Source organism: Balaenoptera musculus, chromosome 1 (assembly GCF_009873245.2).
Source record: "Balaenoptera musculus isolate JJ_BM4_2016_0621 chromosome 1, mBalMus1.pri.v3, whole genome shotgun sequence".
NCBI lineage: Eukaryota > Metazoa > Chordata > Mammalia > Artiodactyla > Balaenopteridae > Balaenoptera > Balaenoptera musculus.
This window is the reverse complement of record NC_045785.1, coordinates 78128395-78149425: the sequence shown is the minus strand read 5'-3', so window position 1 is coordinate 78149425 and position 21031 is coordinate 78128395. Positions and strand designations below refer to the sequence as shown.

General features: G+C 33.6%; 1 protein-coding gene across 1 annotated transcript in view; it reads right to left on the bottom strand.

The window, feature by feature from the left end:
- Nucleotides 1–21031, bottom strand: part of PKN2 (protein kinase N2) — a 135511-nt gene that overhangs the window by 2648 nt on the left and 111832 nt on the right. Inside the window, exons 13-21 of the mRNA XM_036859939.1 lie at nucleotides 19230–19360; nucleotides 19075–19150; nucleotides 18905–18996; nucleotides 12692–12868; nucleotides 7976–8038; nucleotides 6647–6723; nucleotides 4447–4589; nucleotides 305–412; nucleotides 19–99 (exon numbers count right to left, since the gene is read on the bottom strand). Of these exons, the coding sequence (XP_036715834.1) occupies nucleotides 19–99; nucleotides 305–412; nucleotides 4447–4589; nucleotides 6647–6723; nucleotides 7976–8038; nucleotides 12692–12868; nucleotides 18905–18996; nucleotides 19075–19150; nucleotides 19230–19360 (948 nt within the window). The remainder of the gene's footprint in view (nucleotides 1–18; nucleotides 100–304; nucleotides 413–4446; nucleotides 4590–6646; nucleotides 6724–7975; nucleotides 8039–12691; nucleotides 12869–18904; nucleotides 18997–19074; nucleotides 19151–19229; nucleotides 19361–21031) is intronic.

Genomic DNA, 21031 nt, shown 5'->3' with positions numbered 1-21031 from the left:
TTAAACTTTCATACTTACTCGGAAAAATGGGTGCTTTTTTACATCCTCTGCATCTTTTTCACCAGCTCCAAGGCGCCGCTCAGGATTTCTTCTTAATAACTAACACAATATAAAGGAAGAAAGTTAATATAAAACCAGGGACTCATTGACAAGGATTCTCATAACCTGCAAAGCTTTAGATGTTTCTTTTGGTATGTGTTTGTCTAAACCATGCAACATCTATAACTGAAAAACAACTTCTAAAATTCTACTGGGAAATGTTCTTAAAAAAATTTCAGTAGTTTTATAAATCATTAATTCTTACCCTTCTCATTATTGAAATGGCTTCTGTAGATAAGAACCTTGGATACCTTACTTCATCATTTACAATACTGTCAAAGACCTCCTCTTCATCATCACCAGGAAAGGGAGACTAGAAGAAATATCCTTGAGTCAGTCAAAAATGAGTTTCAATACAGTAAAATCTCATCATCTATTCAAAGATCTGAAGTACAACCAAGAACCAGACAGTGAGGAAAATAAGAAAAAGGAAAAACAAAAACAAAAAAACAGACCCACCGAAACATCAAACAAATAAGGACTACAAGAAGTCACAATAGACACACAATAGATAGGTAACTACTAACCAGAGGATACACCATATACTCTTACTGAAATCTTCTTGTGGAAAGACAGAAGGAAATGGGTAAGGCAAATACAGTAATAAGTGTTACTACAGAGGGAAGCACAGACTTTGTAGAAATACATCAGGCGTGGATGTGCTTTGAATTTCACAGTCAATAGCAAATTAATGGTGGCAAAACACAATTAGAGACTGCAGGCATAATGACTGCACTAAGAAGCAACTGCCGGGACTTCCCTGGTGGCACAGTGGTTAAGAATCCACCTGCCAATGCAGAGGACACGGGTTCGAGCCCGGGTTCGAGCCCTGGTCCGGGAAGATCCCACATGCTGTGGAGCAACTAGGCCCGTGCACAACAACTACTCAGCCTATGCTCTAGAGTCCGCGAACCACAACTACTGAGTGCGCATGCCACAACTACTGAAGCCTGCATGCCTAGAGCCCGTGCTCTGCAACAAAGAGAAGCTACCGCAATGAAAAGCCCGTGCACCTCAACAAAGAGTAGCCCCTGCGGGCTGAAACTAGAGAAAGCCTGCGCGCAGCAACGAAGACCCAATGCAGCCAAAATAAATAAATAAATAAATAAAATTTTAAAAAAAGCAACTGCCAACAAAATTAAACTGAAAGGACCTAAAAAGCACACATTTCCAGGCATATTTAATGCTCTATACATAACAGGTCTTGGGGCAGTTCAGTAAGCAGAATATTAAGACTGTTGCTCATAATGACAATAATAATGCTGTGTCATAAAAAGTAGTTAAATAAACATTCAGTATCACAATTTGATGTACATAGGGATAAACTCTCAACTATGTTGAAAATGTGGCTACGAAATATGACTTATTACCTCAGAATTTCAGATAGCTTAGATTTGGCTGCTTGTTTCCTGTTAGGTATTAAAGAACAAGAGCCAAACAGAAAGCAGTATCAATGGGGAGAGGGATCTTTGACCTGAGGAACCTGTGAAAATGATTTCAGAACCCAACGTCCTAAAGCTGAACTGCTAATCTTATCGCTCATATCTAGGAAAATTTCAAACTTTTCAGTTATCAAAATCTTAATTTTGGTTTGATAAAACTTGGTTTTATCAAGCTTGTTGTATCAAAATCAAGTTTGTTCATTCATTCACTCAAAATATGTAAATTGAATACCTGTTATATGGAACAATACAATTTCTTTCTGGGATTGAGACAGTCAGTCAGAGGAAAATTCTCTTTCACAAGGATTCTCAATCAGAATTTCAAAGGGTAATACAAAACAATTTTGACTCCTATTTGAGAAGTCAATTTTGTATTTGAAAACTGTCACTCTATAAGTCTCTGAATAGTGAAAATATATTTTCATATCTGTTAAGTTGTTAAAGTTCTTTTTTTCTGCAAATAGATTATAAGCTAACAGTGCTAACAATGGAAGGCCAACAAATGTGTTTTAAGTACATATTAAAAGAATTCAATAGTCTGTTCAGATGTCAAGGATCTAACTCTAATATCTAAGGTTATTTTAAACCTCTCTGATATCTTCACTCTCCTTTGACACAGAGAAAGGGGACCTGATATGTTAGGTTATTCCTGGAGTTGATTCAAGTCCTCAAAACTCATACAAATACAAATTTGAAAACACATGATATATCCAGTGAGTTTTCAATCATTTGTAATAATAGAGGAATCAGATATAAACTTTAACCAAACCTCACTTTTATACACTTAAAAAAAGTTAATGCTAAAATTTCACCAATGCTATAAAATTATAAAATATATGTACCAATGAGTTTTAAGTTTAGTTCTTTTCCCAACTATCCTTTTATGGTGGTGCTAAAAAGAAATGAAATTGCAAAAAGCAATTGCTAAGAAATAGCCAGATTCACTGTCTTTTATCTCCTAGTAATTAAGAGCTTAATCAATGAGAAGTTCCTTTAAAAAATATGGAACAGGAGCTTCCTCACTTGTTCACTGCCAAATCCCCCAGACACTTTAGAATCGGAGGAAGTAGAATTAATTGGCTCTTAATTCTATAGTATTTTGCAATAAACTCTCATTTTTTGCATGTCATCTCTAATATGGAGAGTACATTTTAAGCAAGCACATACTTTAGGTAATAAATCTCATACATAATTGAATACTATGTTTAAAAAACAAAGCAACAAAAATGTTACTTAACAAAAAAAGTTCAAGGGCTTCCCTGGTGGCACAGTGGTTAAGAATCCGCCTGCCAATGCAGGGGACCCGGGTTCGAGCCCTGGTCCGGGAAGATCCCACGGAGCAACTGAGCCCCTGTGCCACAACTACTGAGCCTGCGCCCTAGAGCCCATGCTCCACAGCAAGAGAAGCGACTGCACTGAGAAGCCCGCTCACTGCAACGAAGAGCAGCCCCCGCTCACCGCAACTAGAGAAAGCCCGCACGCAGCAACGAAGACCCAACGCAGCCAAAAATAAATAAGTAAATAAATAAAATAAACCTATTAAAAAAAAATAGTTCAAGTATGTCAGAGCTTACAGAAACACCTATTATGAGTACTTCTGGCGCTCATAGAAAGTAAAGACCACTGTGGATTAGGGATAAAATAAATCTTTCCATCTTTATGCTTTTCTAAATAGAGGTGAAAAATTCAGATCTGAACCCATGGTCTTAAGAAAAGAAATAAATTTGGGTGGATTAAATACCCTATCCTGCAGGCAGCAAAGCACAATGGTTTACAGACAGGTTAAAATCCCAGCTCTACCATATGAAAGCTGTGTGACTTAGAGCAAGTTATTAACTTCTTTGTGTCTCTATTTATGCATCTGGAGATAAACATAAGACTACTATTGAGCTCATTAAAGTTTGCTGAAAAATTAAATGAGCTAATACTTATAAAGCACATAGAATAGTGCCTAGCACATAGTAAACATTTTAATTCGCTATTTCTTTTCCTCCTTTTCCAAGTTTCCACTCCAATTTGACATATCAAAAGGTACTGTCATTGGATGAACTAAATTCATTTATTTACTTGTTTGGTATAAGTGCCACTAAATGACAATCACAGAGCAAAACTTTAGAAATTTCTGACATTCAATAATTTAGTCATTCATCATTCAGCTACTAGTTTTTTCATGCCTAGAATGTACAAGGTTGGCCATTGGCATTAGGGAAACTGCAGAACAATGAACCAATGCAAGGTAATTTTTCTTGCATCTCAAGATCATCAAACCAATCTAAGTAATTTTCAATTACTTGTCTAAATATTTACTCTTTTTAAATTCCACCCTAATTTATCATTTCCAATAATTTATAACAAAATAGATTAGTCTCTTCTTACTGCTTTATCAATTAGATATAATTCACTGCTTTCTAAGTGGTAACAATTTCTGTATACAACTAAGTTATCCCCAGAAATTTAAGTTAATCTAAAGAAAATAGTAGGAAAAAAAATGTTAATCTTTTCAATTCTACTGTATCACTTTTGAAGGTAACATTTATTTTTGACTAAAACATAGCTGACCTTTCTTTACAGGTACAGAGTACATTCCTTTTATCAGTCTTCCTGCTTTCTATTTCTTATGAAATAATCAGTTATGTATGATTGTGTTTAAAAATCATAAAATATAACCAGAGCAACACTGAAATATAAGAAACTATTTTTGAAGCATTGGTATACATTCCACAGATAATATAAAAATCTAAAAAAGATGGTGAAGGTAATATAGGATCATAGGCAATTACTAATATATATAAATATTTATAAAGCTTAAGTTCTACTTACGCAGGAGACATATTAAGTGGTTTTATAAGTGACATGCTTTGTTCTTTCAATCACGTTTCCCTTTTACCTATTTTATACTGCTTACCTCACCAACGAGCATTTCATATATAAGTACGCCAAGGCCCCACCAATCTACAGCCCTTGTATAGGATGTTTCTGTTAATACTTCTGGGGCAAGAAATTCAGGAGTGCCACAAAATGTGCTTGTCCTATCTCCAAACCCCATTCCTGAAAAAGGTAAAATTCAAATATTTGTTAGCAAAGAAAAAAATCTGGCAAAAAAAAATAGAAGATATCCTTAGGAAGCAAAATTAAAGGTGTACATTTGTGCATGGTAATCAAACTCAAAATACATTAAAGACTTTAGCTAACTCGTTTTCTAAATATGTTTCTCAAAATTTAGTAATAAATTAGTCAAACATACATTCTACATATTGGAGAAAATGTCTCATTGTATTCTAAACTGCTAAAAGCACATTATACACATCATCTTATGAAAGCGGACTTGTTAGTTGGGATAGGAGGAGAGGAGCCTCAGGTAACTTATCTGCGGAGGTGACACCTGAGTTGAGTGACGGATGAGCAGACATTAGTCAGCAAATAGAGCTGAGATGAGTGATAGTGGTGGAGAGACAAAGACTGCAAGCAGTTTATTGTTGCTGCAACAGAAAGTACTAGGCAGACAGCTGCCAAGAGATCTGGCTGGAGAAGGAGGCAGGCAGATCAGGAAGGGCAATGTATATCACATCTTTGCCATTGAAGGTTTTCAGTAGCGGCGTACCATGGTCAGATTTGTATTTATATGGGCCCCTTTTGCATTTTAGCAATTACATGGCAGATTGATTTGAGGGAGAAAAAGAATAGAGACAGAAAAGTTAAAAGGCTATTAAAGTAGTCTTGTCAAAACAAGATGATGGTTGGCAGTGGTAGAGGGAAGATGAAAAACTTAAGAAATATTAAGGAGGTAGATGTCAGCACAATTTGGTGATTAACAGGATGTAGAAAGTAGTGAAGAGGAGAGAGTCCAGGATAATTCCACATTTCAAATTGGGAGACTGAGAGGATTGTGGCACCATCAACTTCAAACGAGACTGAGGAAAAGAAACTATTGCTTGTGCAGCGTTTGAGGTACCTGCTGACCAAGTAAAACTGTCTAGTAGATAGTTGACTATATCTGTTAGGAAAGGAAATAATAGATTTGGAAATCATTAGAATATAGTTGCTAATTAAAAACTGCCTGAGAAAAGCAATGGGCTAAGGCCAGACTCTGAGGAACAAAAGCATTTAAGTCAATAGTGTCCAATACCAAGAAGTCCAAAAAGGAAAAAAACTTTCATTAGATTCAATAATTAGGAGGTCAGTTGGTAACTGATGGACACAGATTTATAAAGTTCACTCACTAATTCATCCAATTACTTATTAATTAAGCATTCACTGAATACTTAAGATGTGCCAAGCACTATACTATATACTATGGAAAGAAAGCTGAATAAGAAACAGGAAGCTACCAGAGTAGAGGGGGAGACAGACAATGTTTGCTACAATACAGTGTATTAAGTGTACCTATTTACTTATATGTTAGACACTGTGCCACATACTTATCTCTAACTCTCATAATACTCCTAAACAAGAAGGATTATATACATTTTATAGCTGAGGAAACAGACTCAATGAGGTTAAAAGTAACTTGTCCAAAGACATAGGGCAAATAAGTGGCAGAGCCAGGATTCAAACTTAGGACTGTGTGGTGCCTAAGCCCATGCCCTTTACATTTTCTTATGCTACCTCTTGATTCAAATTTCCCCAGTTTACATATTTATTTACATATGTTTGTGTGTGTACACACACACATGTATAGGTATATAAAAGATTCTTGAGGCATATGCATACTTTTTTCCTATTTAAAATGTTAAAAGTTTTAAGAAGCAGGAGAGAAGTTTTTAGGCACGCATAATTTACTCTGCACAATTGCAGCAAAGCAAAAAATTTGGTGCTTAACCAATGCTTTCTTAGAGTAGAGAGAATTATTAATCATACAAAGATAATCTTATTTTTATACTATGATTTCTAAAAACCTAACCTTATTCATATTCACAGAATAAATTCTTAATAATATGATAATTAGGTTATATGAACAACCTGCAAGTCTCAATAAAGAATAAGTTAAAGTTTAATTTTTAATAAATTAAAAAATACATTTTGCTCTCCATAGACAAATTTTAAAGCTTCCAAAGTACAAAGGAATAGTAATCTATTAGAAAAGGCACTTTAAAATACCCAATTACCTTCTTTGCAAAGACCAAAATCAGCAATTTTCACAAAGCCCTCTGTATCTAGCAATAAGTTATCCAATTTCAAATCTCTGTTCAGGATAAAAAAATGCAAAATGAAAAAAAAATCAATAAATTCAGTAGATAATATCAGTAAAAATATCATTTTAATAGGAGCCGTACTTTCTCTTTACTAAAAATGAATTTTTTCAAGTTATGGTTTGAGACTTAAATACTATATTACAAATGTTCATTTTCTTCCTTTTGGCAAGTTTATTACTTTACAAAAAATAATTTCTGAACATCTTCCCCGTTATGTAGAAAAGGAATAATGTATCTAAAAGAGAAATGTTTGATCTATTTAAATATATATTTTAAAGCTCAGAAGGAGTTCATGGATCTTTAACTCAAGTTTAATTAATTAATTAATTCTTTAATTAATTAATGGCCATGCCACGCAGCTTGTGAGGATCTCAGTTCCCCCACAAGGGACTGAACCTGGGCCATGGCAGTGAAAGCGCCAAATCCAAACCACCAGACCATCAGGGAGCTCTCGGACTTGGACTAACTTTGAAGTTTGCCTACACGCCATCCATAAGAATGAATTATCAAACAAACAGTATAAGTAAGGTATAAGGGAGCAGGTTTAACCTTCTAAGAGAATAATTCAAAATAAAGAGGAAGCTATTAAGTCATACTAAATGATTACAAATTAAGTTGAAAATATTTTATTCTTTAAGTTAAATAGCGCCATTAGGAAACCGTTATCTTGGAAACATTGTTAGAAGTTTGAATAAACTGATGTTTATAGTCTTTTAATTCTGACTGGCCTTCCCATAATTTGTCTCATCTAGACCAATGTTATTCAAAGTGTTAACCATAGACTAGTTGCTGGGCTATGAACTATTTCTAACTGGTCTGCAATTTGGTAAGGAGTTTGTGCCAGTACATAAATCAGATATGTCATCAAGTACACTGTCTAGTTGACAGCAAGGCTTAATGAAGGAAGCAAAGTGATGTTTTATAATCTGGCACAAGTGGATCAGTTGAATATAAAATATTCACCAGGATGAATATTGTTGGTAAATTGTGTTATCATAGGCCAACTTATAATTTGACTATTCTAATTAGGTAATGGGCAGAGGACCAGTAACAAAGAAGTTCATCATATAATTATTGTGTTAACCATGTCTTTCAAAATTGGAGTTTAACTTTTTTAGTGGTCAGTTATCATACGAAAGAGAAAATTAAGAAGCTGGTTAAACACAAAATATCCTTCTTAATTATCTTTAATTCTACTTCATATCAAAATAAGCAATTAGAAAATATCAAAACTTTACTTACCTATAAACAATTTTGTGTTCATGTAAATACTGCAACCCAAGAACTACACATGCAGCATAAAATCTGTTTTAAGAATTAAATCAAAAGAAGTTTAATAAATTCCACTACTCTTGAATCCCAGTTTATACTTTTATGCTTCAAAGCAGAACTCTGTAGTTAACTAATTTCACAAGTATTTATTTAGTCCTTACTATGTGCCAGACATATAAGTAAGATATGTGCTAAATATTAGGGGTAAAATTTAAAAATAAGAAAAATACAGACTCTAAAATGGAAGCCATTAACTTTGCCTGGTGGAGTCACTGAAGCCCTTGGGGTAGACATGTGATCCGGTTCTTCGAAGAAATTACAATATGCCATCATAAAGGCAGAAGGACAGTATGAAAGGTAGAACTTTTGTGGGGGAAATATAGGGTATTCACCTATGAGGGAAACGAATAGACGTGTAAAAGGCATAACCTGTTTGACAACCATAATGAGTTTGTTGTGGCTGAAGTAAAGGATAAGGAAGAAGTAGCGGGAGATGCAGCTGAAAAGATAGCCTGAGATCAAGTTGTGAAGGACCTTGAATGTCATATTAAGAACACAGGCATACCTTGTTTTACTGTGTTTTTACTTTATTGTGCTTCACAGACAACTGTGTTTTCTTACAAATTGAAGGTTTGTGGCAACCCTGAATGGAGCAACCCCATGGGTGCCATTTTTCCAACAGCATTTGCTCACTTCAGAGCTCTGTGTCACATTTTGGTAATTCTCTCAATATTTCAAGCTTTTTCATCATTATTGTATTTGTTATGGTGATCTGTGATTTCTGACATTATTATTGCAAAAAGATTACAACTTGTTGAAGGATCAGATGATGGTTAGCATTTTTTAGCGATAAAGTATTTTTTAATTAAGGTATGTATATTGGTTTTTTTTTTTAGACATAACGCTGTCGAACACTTAATAGACTACAGTATAGTGTAAATGTAACTTTTATATGTACCAGGAAACCAGAAAATTCACATGACTCACTTCATTATGATATTTGTTTTATTATGATGTTTGTTTCAGTATGGAACTGAACCTGCAACATCTATGAGGTATGCCTGTACTGAAAATTCTTCTCTTAGTGATAGCAAATCAAACCATTTTAATCAGGGCAGAATAATCAGATTTATGTTACAGAGAACTTGATAGTAGTATGAAGTGGAGTGGAAGTAGGTAGATATCCAGAGGGAAAAGGAACAGATAAGGCTAAAATGATAGTACAGATGAAAGATCATGAGTACCTCTAATGTAGTGGCAACAAAGAGAATAAGAGATGGATTCAAGAGAAACTTTAAAACAAGCATGATAGGACTTGGTGTCTCATTAGCTATAAAGGATGAGGGAGAGGGAAAAGCTGAAGATGACTCTCAAGGTTTCCTTTTTATTGTAATGAATAGGTGAAGAAATACAGAAGTAGCCAAAGTTTTGTGGGGAAAGTGAGTTTGCCTTTAGACATATTGACCTCAAATTGCCTTGGGACAGGTGAAGAGGTCTAGAAATTGGATAAACAGGTTTAGATCTTAGAAAAACTTCAACCTAGCTAGAATATTAACTCTTGAGGGATCGGACCATGTTTGTCTTTTTCAGTGTTTAGCCTAAATGCTTAGCAAAATGCTTGATACACAATAGCCTTACTGAATAAGGAGGTAGGTAATAAATAAATGAATGAATTAAAAAATGCAGATCTGTCTTCAGTGTAGAATAGCCTATAAGGAGCCACTTAGGAGAATCAGTTCTTAATTTTACAAGTAATACATGGATATTTCCTCTATAAAATACACATAATACCCCTACCCCAAAGCACAATTTTTCATTCATCCATCTCCATCTCACCCCGACGCCACTACTATCCATAAAGGTAACTACTTTTGTTAGTTTCGTGAAATGTTCTTCAAACTTTTAGAATGCATTTACGTGTACATGTAGATATGTTTTGTGTTTATTTTTACAAAAATGGAACCATAATTTGGAGATTTTTAAAATGCAACTATTTATAAATATTTGATTATACATTAGATCTTATGTAATTATTTAACATAAGTTTAAAAGATTTAGCTGAAGTCCATTAAAACAAATGTGATTCTAAAATTGCTTAAGGTAGTTATTTTTTAGCAAACTTATTCTGGTGGCAAAACAATACTGTAACAATTATAAAAATACTCTGATTCCTCTCTTGTTTCATTATTTGTAAACAGATTGTCCTAATGATACTTAATAAATAACTGGGTATACTGGGTATCATCAAATCAAACCTTTAAGATAAATATTTTACAGAATCAGAAAATGAAGCTCTCAGAGAGAGTAACTAATTTATCTAAAGCGACATAGCAGGAACACAGCAAAGCTAGGACTCAAATTAATTTCGATTCCTTCGTCTCAAGCAATAAGAATACAATGTTTGCCTAGTATATGTGAGTCACCCTTCTAGGTGTTCCACTAGTACACAGAATACACATAGTCCTCGTTGCTCCCCTTTAGTGAGGGGAGACAGACAAGAAAAATGTAAAAAATAAATAAGGTGATTTCAGGTATAAAGTGCTATGGAGAATATAAAATATAAAATAGAATGGAGTGTGGCCTGATTTAGACGTTAGTGATACAGTGGTATTTTAGTTAAAGTAATGAGGAAAGGGCCTTCCCAGGTGGCGCAGTGGTTGAGAGTCTGCCTGCCAATGCAGGGGACACGGGTTCGAGCCCTGGTCTGGGAGGATCCCACATGCCGCGGAGCAACTAGGCCCGTGAGCCACAATTGCTTAGCCTGCGCGTCTGGAGCCTATGCTCCGCAACAAGAGAGGCCGCGATAGTGAGAGGCCCGCGCACTGCGATGAAGAGTGGCCCCCACTTGCCGCAACTAGAGAAAGCCCTCGCACAGCAACGAAGACCCAACACAGCCAAAATAAATAAATAAATTAATTAATTAAAATTAAAAGAAACTAAGCAATTAAAAATTAAAAAAAAAAAAAAAAAAAAAGTAATGAGGAAAGACCTCCAAAGAAATGACATTTGAGGTGAGATCTGAATGATTAGAGGGAGGTACTTTAGATATGAAGTATTGCAATAAAGCGTTTTATTCTTGTATTTCATTGGACTTAATTGTTTCATTGGTACTATATAATTTGTACTCTCAGCAAAAATAAAAAGTTTGTTAAGGCAGAATAGGATTTTATATTTATTAAAGAAAAGGCATAACAAAACAAATTCCCAAGGCAGTTAGCACACGGCTAGGCGTAGTCTAGATGCCCTGCTTTTAATTTTTAAGTATTAATTTTTAAATATGCAGGGAATGAATTATTAGTAGCCTTCTATTATTTTGTGGCTTTTGCCTCCTTTTCTGAAAGCTTCACTATCCATCAGAACTAATGCCCTAGTACTACTATCTGCTGTATTATACTTCTGATGGTTATGATGAGAATCAAATAAAGGAATGAAAGTAAAAATGTTACACAAATGTCAGTTGTCAGAATACAGACAAGTGATAAAAATTCAATAGTAAACTCAATAAAGTTCTACTACTGGTTTATGATTTGGGTTATGTTTTGGAGGTAGAATTTGGATGTTGCATGTAAGGAAAAAAGAGAATCAAGAATGACTCCCTGTGTTTTGGCTTGAACAACTGATAGATGGTATTGCCATTTAATAAGAGAGAAGCCTAGAAGAGTAACAGGCTGGGAAGTGGTGGGTGAGGTGGGGGGAAATGGGAAATATCAGGCGTTCATTTTGAGATGTTAAACAAGAAATACTTATTAGCCATATAAAGGGAAGAGTCAAGTTGGCTGCTGAATGTTATTGGAATTCGAAGTTTAGGTAAGAGGTAAGGGCTGGAGATATAAATTTAGTAAACACCTGCATATACAGTGTAGCTATTAAGAGCATTTTCCTAGGTTCAAATCCTAGCTCCAACACTTAAGAGCTATAAAACTGGGATAACAACAGGGAAAGAATATATATAATTATGTTTAATCACAAATGTTTGCTATTATTTATTCCTTTGCATCTGAATAAGCAAAACCTTCATATAATATCAAATTCAAAAACTACAAAAAGGGTTATAGTGATAAATTAAAATATTTAACACAGTACCTGACATCCTGTAAGCGTTCAGTGAAATATATATTTTAAACAGTATACCCAGTTATTTATTAAGTATCATATCTGGATTCTATGTCTTTCATTGGAGGCGATACGCATACCAATTTCTTTTATATTCTTTAGAGATACTGTAAGCACATGCAAGCAAACACTTAAGACATACTCTTTTAAATTACCCTTTAAAATGCAAATACAAATATTTCACACAAATATATAATACAAACTCTTCTACATTTTCTTTTTTCACTTAACAATGTATTTTGAGTATAGTTAATACTTAAAGCCATGGTCCTAGATGGCATTCCCTAGGGAGAAAATATACTGGAAAAAAAGAAGAGATTTTACTAAAATAAACCTAAATTGTATATCTAAATTATCAAGTGTGATTTAGGGTAATCCATGAAATTTTCAACATGAACAACACAGAAAAATAGATACATTTATTTATGGCAAAAAGGTAAGTAAGGAGTTCTAATATTCCTTCATCTATTTTCCATATGAGGGAAAGAAATAAATCTAAAATTCAGAGAGCATTTTTTCCCTCCCAGAAAGAAATCAGTCATGAAGAAACTCAGAGAAGTGCTAAATACTCACACAGCTCTTGGTTCAGAAAAGACATCAGTATGAATGTGCATCATTAGGTCCCCACCGGCAGCATATTCCATTACAAAGCAAACATGCTCTTTGGTTTGGAAACATGCAAAAAGGTTCACCAAAAAGGGATGCCTTACACTATTCACAGTTTCAAAAATTCTTTTTTCACACATCAGGCTGTAAGAGAAAACATTTAAGAATCACTGGTGTTTTTTTTTTAAAGTTCTAGTTGGAAATAACATTCTTTAAAAATTACTAAACTCTAATATAAGCAAAGTTCTTAATCATTATAACTTTAAAACCATAATATGTGTCCTAGTCTTGCTATAAATGCTTTGAAAAATTTGGGCTACTTGATATATATAACTTTAATAGAAATATATTAATGAAAACTAAATATGATTAGCATGACAAAGTTCACATTGATAGTATCAGAGCAGCACACATATGGCTAGTGGTAATAGTTAATAAAAAAGGCTTAATTGGGAGTGAATTGTGCAAATTTTTCAGGAATTGGTCAGAGGATTTAGCAACCTAAAGCATAATTTTAAAATACATATTTTGTGATCAAGGCAATTTCAAGGACAGTATATACTTACAATTCACAAGCTATGGTATCCAAATATTCTATTATATAATATATGAAGCTGAGAGGTAAAGATGCACTGCATAACATTTTAATTTAAAAGGCTAACTGGAAAATAAAGAGGTTACATGGAGAATTCTATAACATACTTCAAGGAAGCTCCTGAAGAATGATACAATTTATCTATAAAATCTATAGCTATCACAGGTTTCCCTGTAAGAACTCTTACAAGCTGCTTAAAAGAACAGCGGTCAAACTTACTGACTCTGAAACAATTTCGCCTAAATAACAAAAAATACCACTCTTCTTCCCCCTGAAAATATTTAGTAAATCAACCTGACTTAATACTCAAAGCAGACATGTACACACTGCTATATTTAAAATGGATAACCAACAAGGACCTACTGTATAGCACAAGCAACTCTGTTCAGTACTATGTAACAACGTAAATGGGAAAAGAATTTGAAAAAGAATAGATACATGTGTATGTATAACTGGGGAAAAACCAAAAAAAGAAAAAAAAATCTAAACAACAACAACAAAAAACACCTCAAAGCAGAAGAAAACCAGGTCAAATATTATTCAGATACAACTTGGAATTAACACTTTAAGCACCTGATCAAAATAAATATACCTACAGACGTATTTTATTAACAATTAGATTACATTTATGTTTCTAATGCAAAATAGGCATTTTTGTTTGTTTTTGAGACTGGAATCAAAAATTGACATTAATGTTTGTTGAAAAGCATTATTAATATGCTTTCATTTTTAAAATTAAAGAACTGCTTACATGTGTGTGTGTGTGTGTGTGTGTGTGTATTTGGTTATTGATTTCAAAATACCAAACCAAAATTCTAATGTTAGAAGGAGGTAGACCCATTCTCCTTTCTTTTTGGATCTCTTCAGAGTTAATTTTAAAAAGGTTAATTTAAAGATTAAAGCATTTGTTTGGGTATCCAGATTATACTGCTATGACTCAAGAAAATTAAATAGAATTTTGAAAACATTTAAGAGTATACCTGTTGTGTAGAAGGAACATGGAATTTTTATTGCTCTGTTAATATAGTTGTATTCTGAATTATGAACTAAAACACCTGTTCAGTTTTAAATACTGACAGTAAATGCAGCTATTATGAAATAGTGTTTAAACTCCATTTAATATGGTCACATTCTAGATGAACTCTTACCCTCTTATTTCACCCAATCTGTTTACAACTTTATATATACTCAGAAACAGAAAGCCCCACTGTAATTGTTTCTAAAGCGTTGGGCTTATGTCTACATACATTTGCAAGGTTTCTAAATGTTACTACAAATTAAGTCACTATTAGAAATAAATTCACAGAAGATTAGAAAGAACAGTTAACAGCTTTGACTTTATCACCATTTAAATTTATTGGAAAACAATGTCCAAGTGGGCAAGATCTGTAAGACAGATTCTAAAACAATTGATTTACTATGTGAATCTTAATTTTGGCTAATGAGGATAAAATATTCAGATGAAATAAGACAAACAGGCAAGATGTTTTGGGCTCAACTAGATGACAAACGTGGCCTCTTCACTGTGTATGGTTTATGGGTGAATTACTAATCTATTATGGGTGAATTACTAATTCTCAACTGGGTAACTATAAGGTTAGACCTGTGTTGAACATGTAAATGGTCTAAAGGATTAACCAGAATTCCTCTTAAAATGGTTTTAATGCCATTCATAGAATTGTTTGATGAGGACTGACAATATTGATGACGGCTGGATAGATGTCTTAGGACTATTAGGTAAAGGAGGAAGGATCTTTATAGACCCCAACAGGAACAATAATTTTAATTTTAAGCATTATACAGCACACCAGAAAGCTGCTCCAGAAGTCTTTAACTTTTCCCAACCTAATCTAAATTGTGTATCCTCCTTAAAAGTCTATGAAACAATCCAACCTTATTCAAAACTTCAAACTTTATTCATTCTGTCCAGAACATTTTCCTCTATCTTGTCATTTCTCTCCTCTCCATGTTCCCAAGTATCTTCCATCTGCCAAAGATCAGCACAAATCCAATCTTCTTTACAAGGCCTTATCTAAATCCACCAGCACACCTTCATTTGATGTTCCCCCTTTTATGAGCTGCGATTGTCTATATTGTTCAGCTTAAACTCAAACATACCTAATCTGTTTTATTTATATAACTAATGTATTAATGTTTTATCTCCCTAAGTGACTAGTTTCATTCTAACATTTTTTGGTGTACTTCCTTCAGTACATTATTAGACATGATAGAAACTTAAAAACTATATAAACAGTTATTTTGGTCAGTGGAAAATTACAACATTAATAAGGCTACTCTTAGGATTAAATCATATATACGTATATATGATATATATAGAAACTCTGGCTAGCTGTGTTTTTGTTCTGCAACTACAAAAATATACTTCCAAGTCTATTCTGTTGTTTTGAAATGTGAACTGGTAAGAAAAGGAAGCTGAGTGAGGAGGCATAACAGTAACACACATTTAACATTCCTACTCAGGAGTGGGGTAAGATGGCACTCAGAAAGAAGTTCAACTAATGGTAGGTGGAAAACGTGATCTTTGTACATGAATTACATTACTTTGAAGTTAGTGCATTAATTTGTGTTCCTTTAAAAAGATGTAGATTTGTGATTACCAGAGATGGGGTGAGGGGAGGGGAAATTGGATGAAGGCAGTCAAAAGGTACAAACTTCTAGTTATAAGATAAATAAGTACTAGAGATATAATGTACAATATGATAAAGTTAACATTGCTGTATGTTATATATGAAAGTTGTTAAAAGAATAAATCTTAGGGCTTCCCTGGTGGTGCAGTGGTTGAGAATCTGCCTGCCAATGCAGGGGACACGGGTTCGAGCTCTGGTCTGGGAAGATCCCACATGCCGTGGAGCAACTAGGCCCGTGAGCCACAATTACTGAGCCTGCGTGTCTGGAGCCTGTGCTCTGCAACAAGAGAGGCCGCGATAGTGAGAGGCCCGCGCACCGCGATGAAGAGTGGCCCCCGCTTGCCGCAACTGGAGAAAGCCCTCGCATAGAAACGAAGACCCAACGCAGCCATAAATAAATAAATAAATAAAATAAAAATAATTAAAAAAAAAAAGAGTAAACCTTAGGAGTTCTCATCACAAGGAAAATATTTTTTTTCTTTCTTTAATTTCGTATCTCTATGATGTTCACTTAACTTATTTTGACAGTCATTTCATGATGTATGTAAGTCAAATCATTATGCTGTACACCTTAAACTTATACAGTGCTGCATGTCAATTATATCTCAATAAAACTAGAAGAAAAAAAACCAAACCAAATAACAACAAAAAACAAGTTGATTTAGAATTTTCTATAAGTAAAATAATAAAATTCACACTAGAAAGAGAAAATTTAGAAAGGAAAACTGTCATTAAGAACCATCAAGTATTTCAGAAACAACTATAGGAAAAAAACCCCCACTGATATGCAATAACATCGAATTCTATGGATCTATTAAAAGGATGAGCTAGAAAGTGGATATAAAAGATTTCTGCTTAGTTGTTTACTATTCAGACTTGCAAGTTATATAACTTTTAAAAACATGCTGGTCTGTTTCCTTATTTTCTAAATTAATTTTTTTTCTTGCCTTCCTCTAATTGCTCTTTTTTTTGCTGCCTTCCTCAAAGTCCTCTAACAGTGAGTTTTATTTCTCACTCTGAATTTTACATTTCTCTGTTTTTCTGGTTCTACTGGAGCTTATTTTACTTCCATGTTACTGAATACATGGATTTATAACTGAAGTTAGATGAAGATCACTCATCAACTTTTCACTAAGGCTGGATTAATTTTAAGTAGGGGTAATGTCCCAGGCTCTGGCTAAAGCTTCATCCTCTGATCTGGACATTCTTCTTTAATAGTAATATTAATATTATTCTATCTATATTTAATTAGAAAGTTTTTTCCTACAGAGACGTGGCTCAAAGTAGTAACAATGTAGCAGAAAGTTATATAAACCACCAAGTAATTACCACTTTCCCATTATTAACTGCGGTAGTACCAGTCTCCTATTATTTTAGGATATAAATGAATTTACCATATATGAATCTGGAATAAAGCAAACATTCTTCCAGAAAAGAAAAACATTTGACCTTACTATTATTGTAATTAAAAACAAACTGACAGTGTAATTAAAGGTTTGCTTTAACTACTTATGTAACAGAAATATACAGTTGTTAGCATATACTATAGTGTTCAGAATATTTCATAAATATTATGCAAAATCCTCTCTAAGTAGTTTTAGATCAGAGAAGAGTTTATTTTGATATAATTGAGAAGTATGAGAAATGGATAAAAAACAAATAGGCAAATCCAAAAGGAAAATATTTTTTTATATAAAGGAAACCCACATCTTTTAAGATCTATCCTAATTCTAAGAACTTCCCATATCATGGAAAAATATTAAAAATAGCAATTTGATATATCTATATGGCACTTAATACAATTCGGTAAGGCAAGTATTACCAAAAAATATATTTTAAAAATATGTGCGTTAAAAAAAAAAAAAAATATGTGGGTTAACTGAGGCTCAAAGATGTTCAGTGAATTGCCCTGGGATCAAATCATTAAGTAAGAAGGAACAATCAGAACTAGAGAAGCCTTCTCACTGATAATCACAGGCTGTTCTCATTATACAGGGCTGTCTTCTATTAATATCAACTGGTGCTTCCTTAAACTGGTGGTTTAAGAAAAATACTACTTCTTCTAAATATCAAATGAAAGCCTCATTTTGTAATAAATACGCCATTTTATTATACAATAATTTCCATGTTGAACCACTCCATTAATTTGAGATAGTCTTTTTAAAGTATATTCTCTAACCTAATTACAATATTATCTCCAAAGTCCTTACATTTCAATAATTGTAGATCAAGAGGTATCCGTATCAATTTACACCCAGAAATGTAAGATACTGTGGTCAAAAAATATCATTTTCAGAAACATAGAGCAAAAAATAGATGTAGGTGCATTTTCAAAAGCAGAATATATTAACCATTCAGTTAACTGAAGATTATTTGTAAATGACATCTCATTACTTCTGTAGTATGAACAGGAAATAGCCTCACCCAACCACAGATGTATAACAGTTCCTATTCCATATAAACAGTTTAACATTTCCAAGTAAAAAAACTTATTAGAATTAGTTTAAACATTTCATCATCTTTCCTTGGTATTCACTCAGCAGTAAAATGTCTTAAGAAGGGGAAGAGGGAGTTAGCTAGAAAGAAAACCATTTAATTAAGGCCTACCTTATGCATTAATTTATTTAGTTTCTTTACTTATTACAGTTGACCCTTTAACAACACGGGGGTTAATCTGTGTATAATTTATAGTCAGCCCTCTGTATCTGCAGTTCCTCCACATCTGTGGATTCACCAACCATAGACCATGTAATATTGTAGCGTTTACTGTTGAAAAATATCCATGTTTAAGTGGACCCATGCAGTTGAAACCCATGTTATTCAACGGTCAACTGTATTAGGAAAATAGAAAGTTTTGTTGTTGCAATACATACACTGATTTTTCACGATAAGCTACATTTTCAGAAAAATAAACAATTTCATTTTTAAAAAACTAACCTGTCTACTTCATCTCGAGCTACAATGTCTCCTTTCTTTAAGGCTTTTATAGCAAACATTTCATTAGTGTGTTTATATTCAGCCAAAAGCACCTGAAATGAGATTAAAATAATTATTTCCCATGTGAGTTATTACTTTTGTAGGCATTCCAAGAAAATTTAAAAGATTACCTTTCCAAAATGTCCTCTACCCAAGACAGCACAACACCGGAAGTCTTGTAGATTAAACTGAAACATTTGTTGAGATCTGAAAACAGTAATGTCAATCAAAATAAGGCAAAAGTATGGGACTAAACATGTAGCAAAGCTGTGTACATATTCTTTACCTTCTGTCCTCAAGTTCATGAATACCACTATATTCTAGGCCTGATTGAGGAATATCAGGCTCATACTCAGATTGAGATTTTGGAAGTAGTCTATTTCTGTCATTCTCAGTATCAAAAACTGTTTCTGAAACCTGTAAAATATTAAACACTCATTAAATCATAGAAACATTCGGAAAACAACTTACTAGGTAAGGATAGTTAAAGAAAAAAATGTTAAAAGTTGATATAAATATGGGTGAGAAAATAAAATTCAGATATTGGACATTCATTTTTATGGTTATTAATTATATATTACTCTTATCTAAAAAAGGTAAAAAAAAAGAATACATTGGAAAAAACAAAAACACTAATTTGAAAAGATACATGAGCCCCGATGTTCACAGAAGCATTGTTTACAATAGCCAGTTACACAAAAGCAACCCAAGCGGCCATCAACAGACGACTGGTTTAAGAAGATGTGGTACATACAGATGGCCAATAGGCACATGAAAAGATGCTCATCATCACTAATTATTAGAGAAATGCAAATCAAAACAATAATGGGGTACCACCTCACATCGGTCAAAATGGCCATCATTAAAAAGTCTACAAATCATAAATGCTGGAGAGATGTAGAGAAAAGGGAACCCTCTTACACTACTGGTGGGAATGTATTTAAATTGGTACAGCCATTATGGAAAACAGTATGGAGGTTCCTCAAAAAACTAAAAATAGAGTTGCCATATGATCCAGCAACTCCACTCCTGGGCATATACCCAGATGAATCTCTAATTCAAAAAGATACATGCACCCTTATGTTCATAGCAGCACTATTTACAATAGCCAAGACATGGAAACAACCTAAATGTCCATCAACAGAGGAATGGATAAAGAAGATGTGGTAAATATATATATATATATATATCACACACACACACATACATACAATGGAATTACTCAGCCATTAAAAAGAAATAATGTCATTTGCACCAACATGGACGGACCTAGAGATTATCATGCTAAGCAAAGTAAGTCAGAAAGAGAAAGACAAATACCATATGATATCACTTACATGTGGAATCAAAAATAAAACACAAATGAACGTATCTATGAAACAAAAACAGACTCACAAATATAGAGAACAGACTTGTGGTTGCTAAGGGGGAGGGGGTTTGGGGGAGGGAAGGATTGGGAGTGTGGGATTAGCAGGTGCAAACTATTATATATAGGATGGGTAAACAACAAGGTCCTACAACATAGCACAAGGAACTATATTCAATATCCTGTGATAAACCATAATGGAAAGGAATATGAAAAAGAATATATATATGTATAACTGAGTGACTTTGCTATACAGCAGAAATTAAACACAACACTGTAAATCAACTATACTTTAATAAAATTTTTTTAAAATGTGTGTGTATACATACACGCACACACACACACACACACACAATGGAATATTACTCCCCCCCAAAAAAGAATGAAATAATGCCCTCTACAGCAACATGGATGGATGTAGAGAATATTATGCTTAGTGAAATAAGTCAGACAAAGAAATAAATACTATATGATATCACTTATATGTAGAATCTAAAAAATAATACAAATGAATGTATATACAAAACAGAAACAGACTCATAGATTTAGAAAACAAACTTGTGCTTACCAAGGGGAGGAGGAAGGGGGGAGGGACAAATTAGGGGTATGGGATTAACAGATACAAACTACTATATATAAAATGGATAAGCAATAGGATATACTGTATAGCACAGGGAATTATACCCATTATCTTGTACTAACCTATAATGAACTAGAATCTG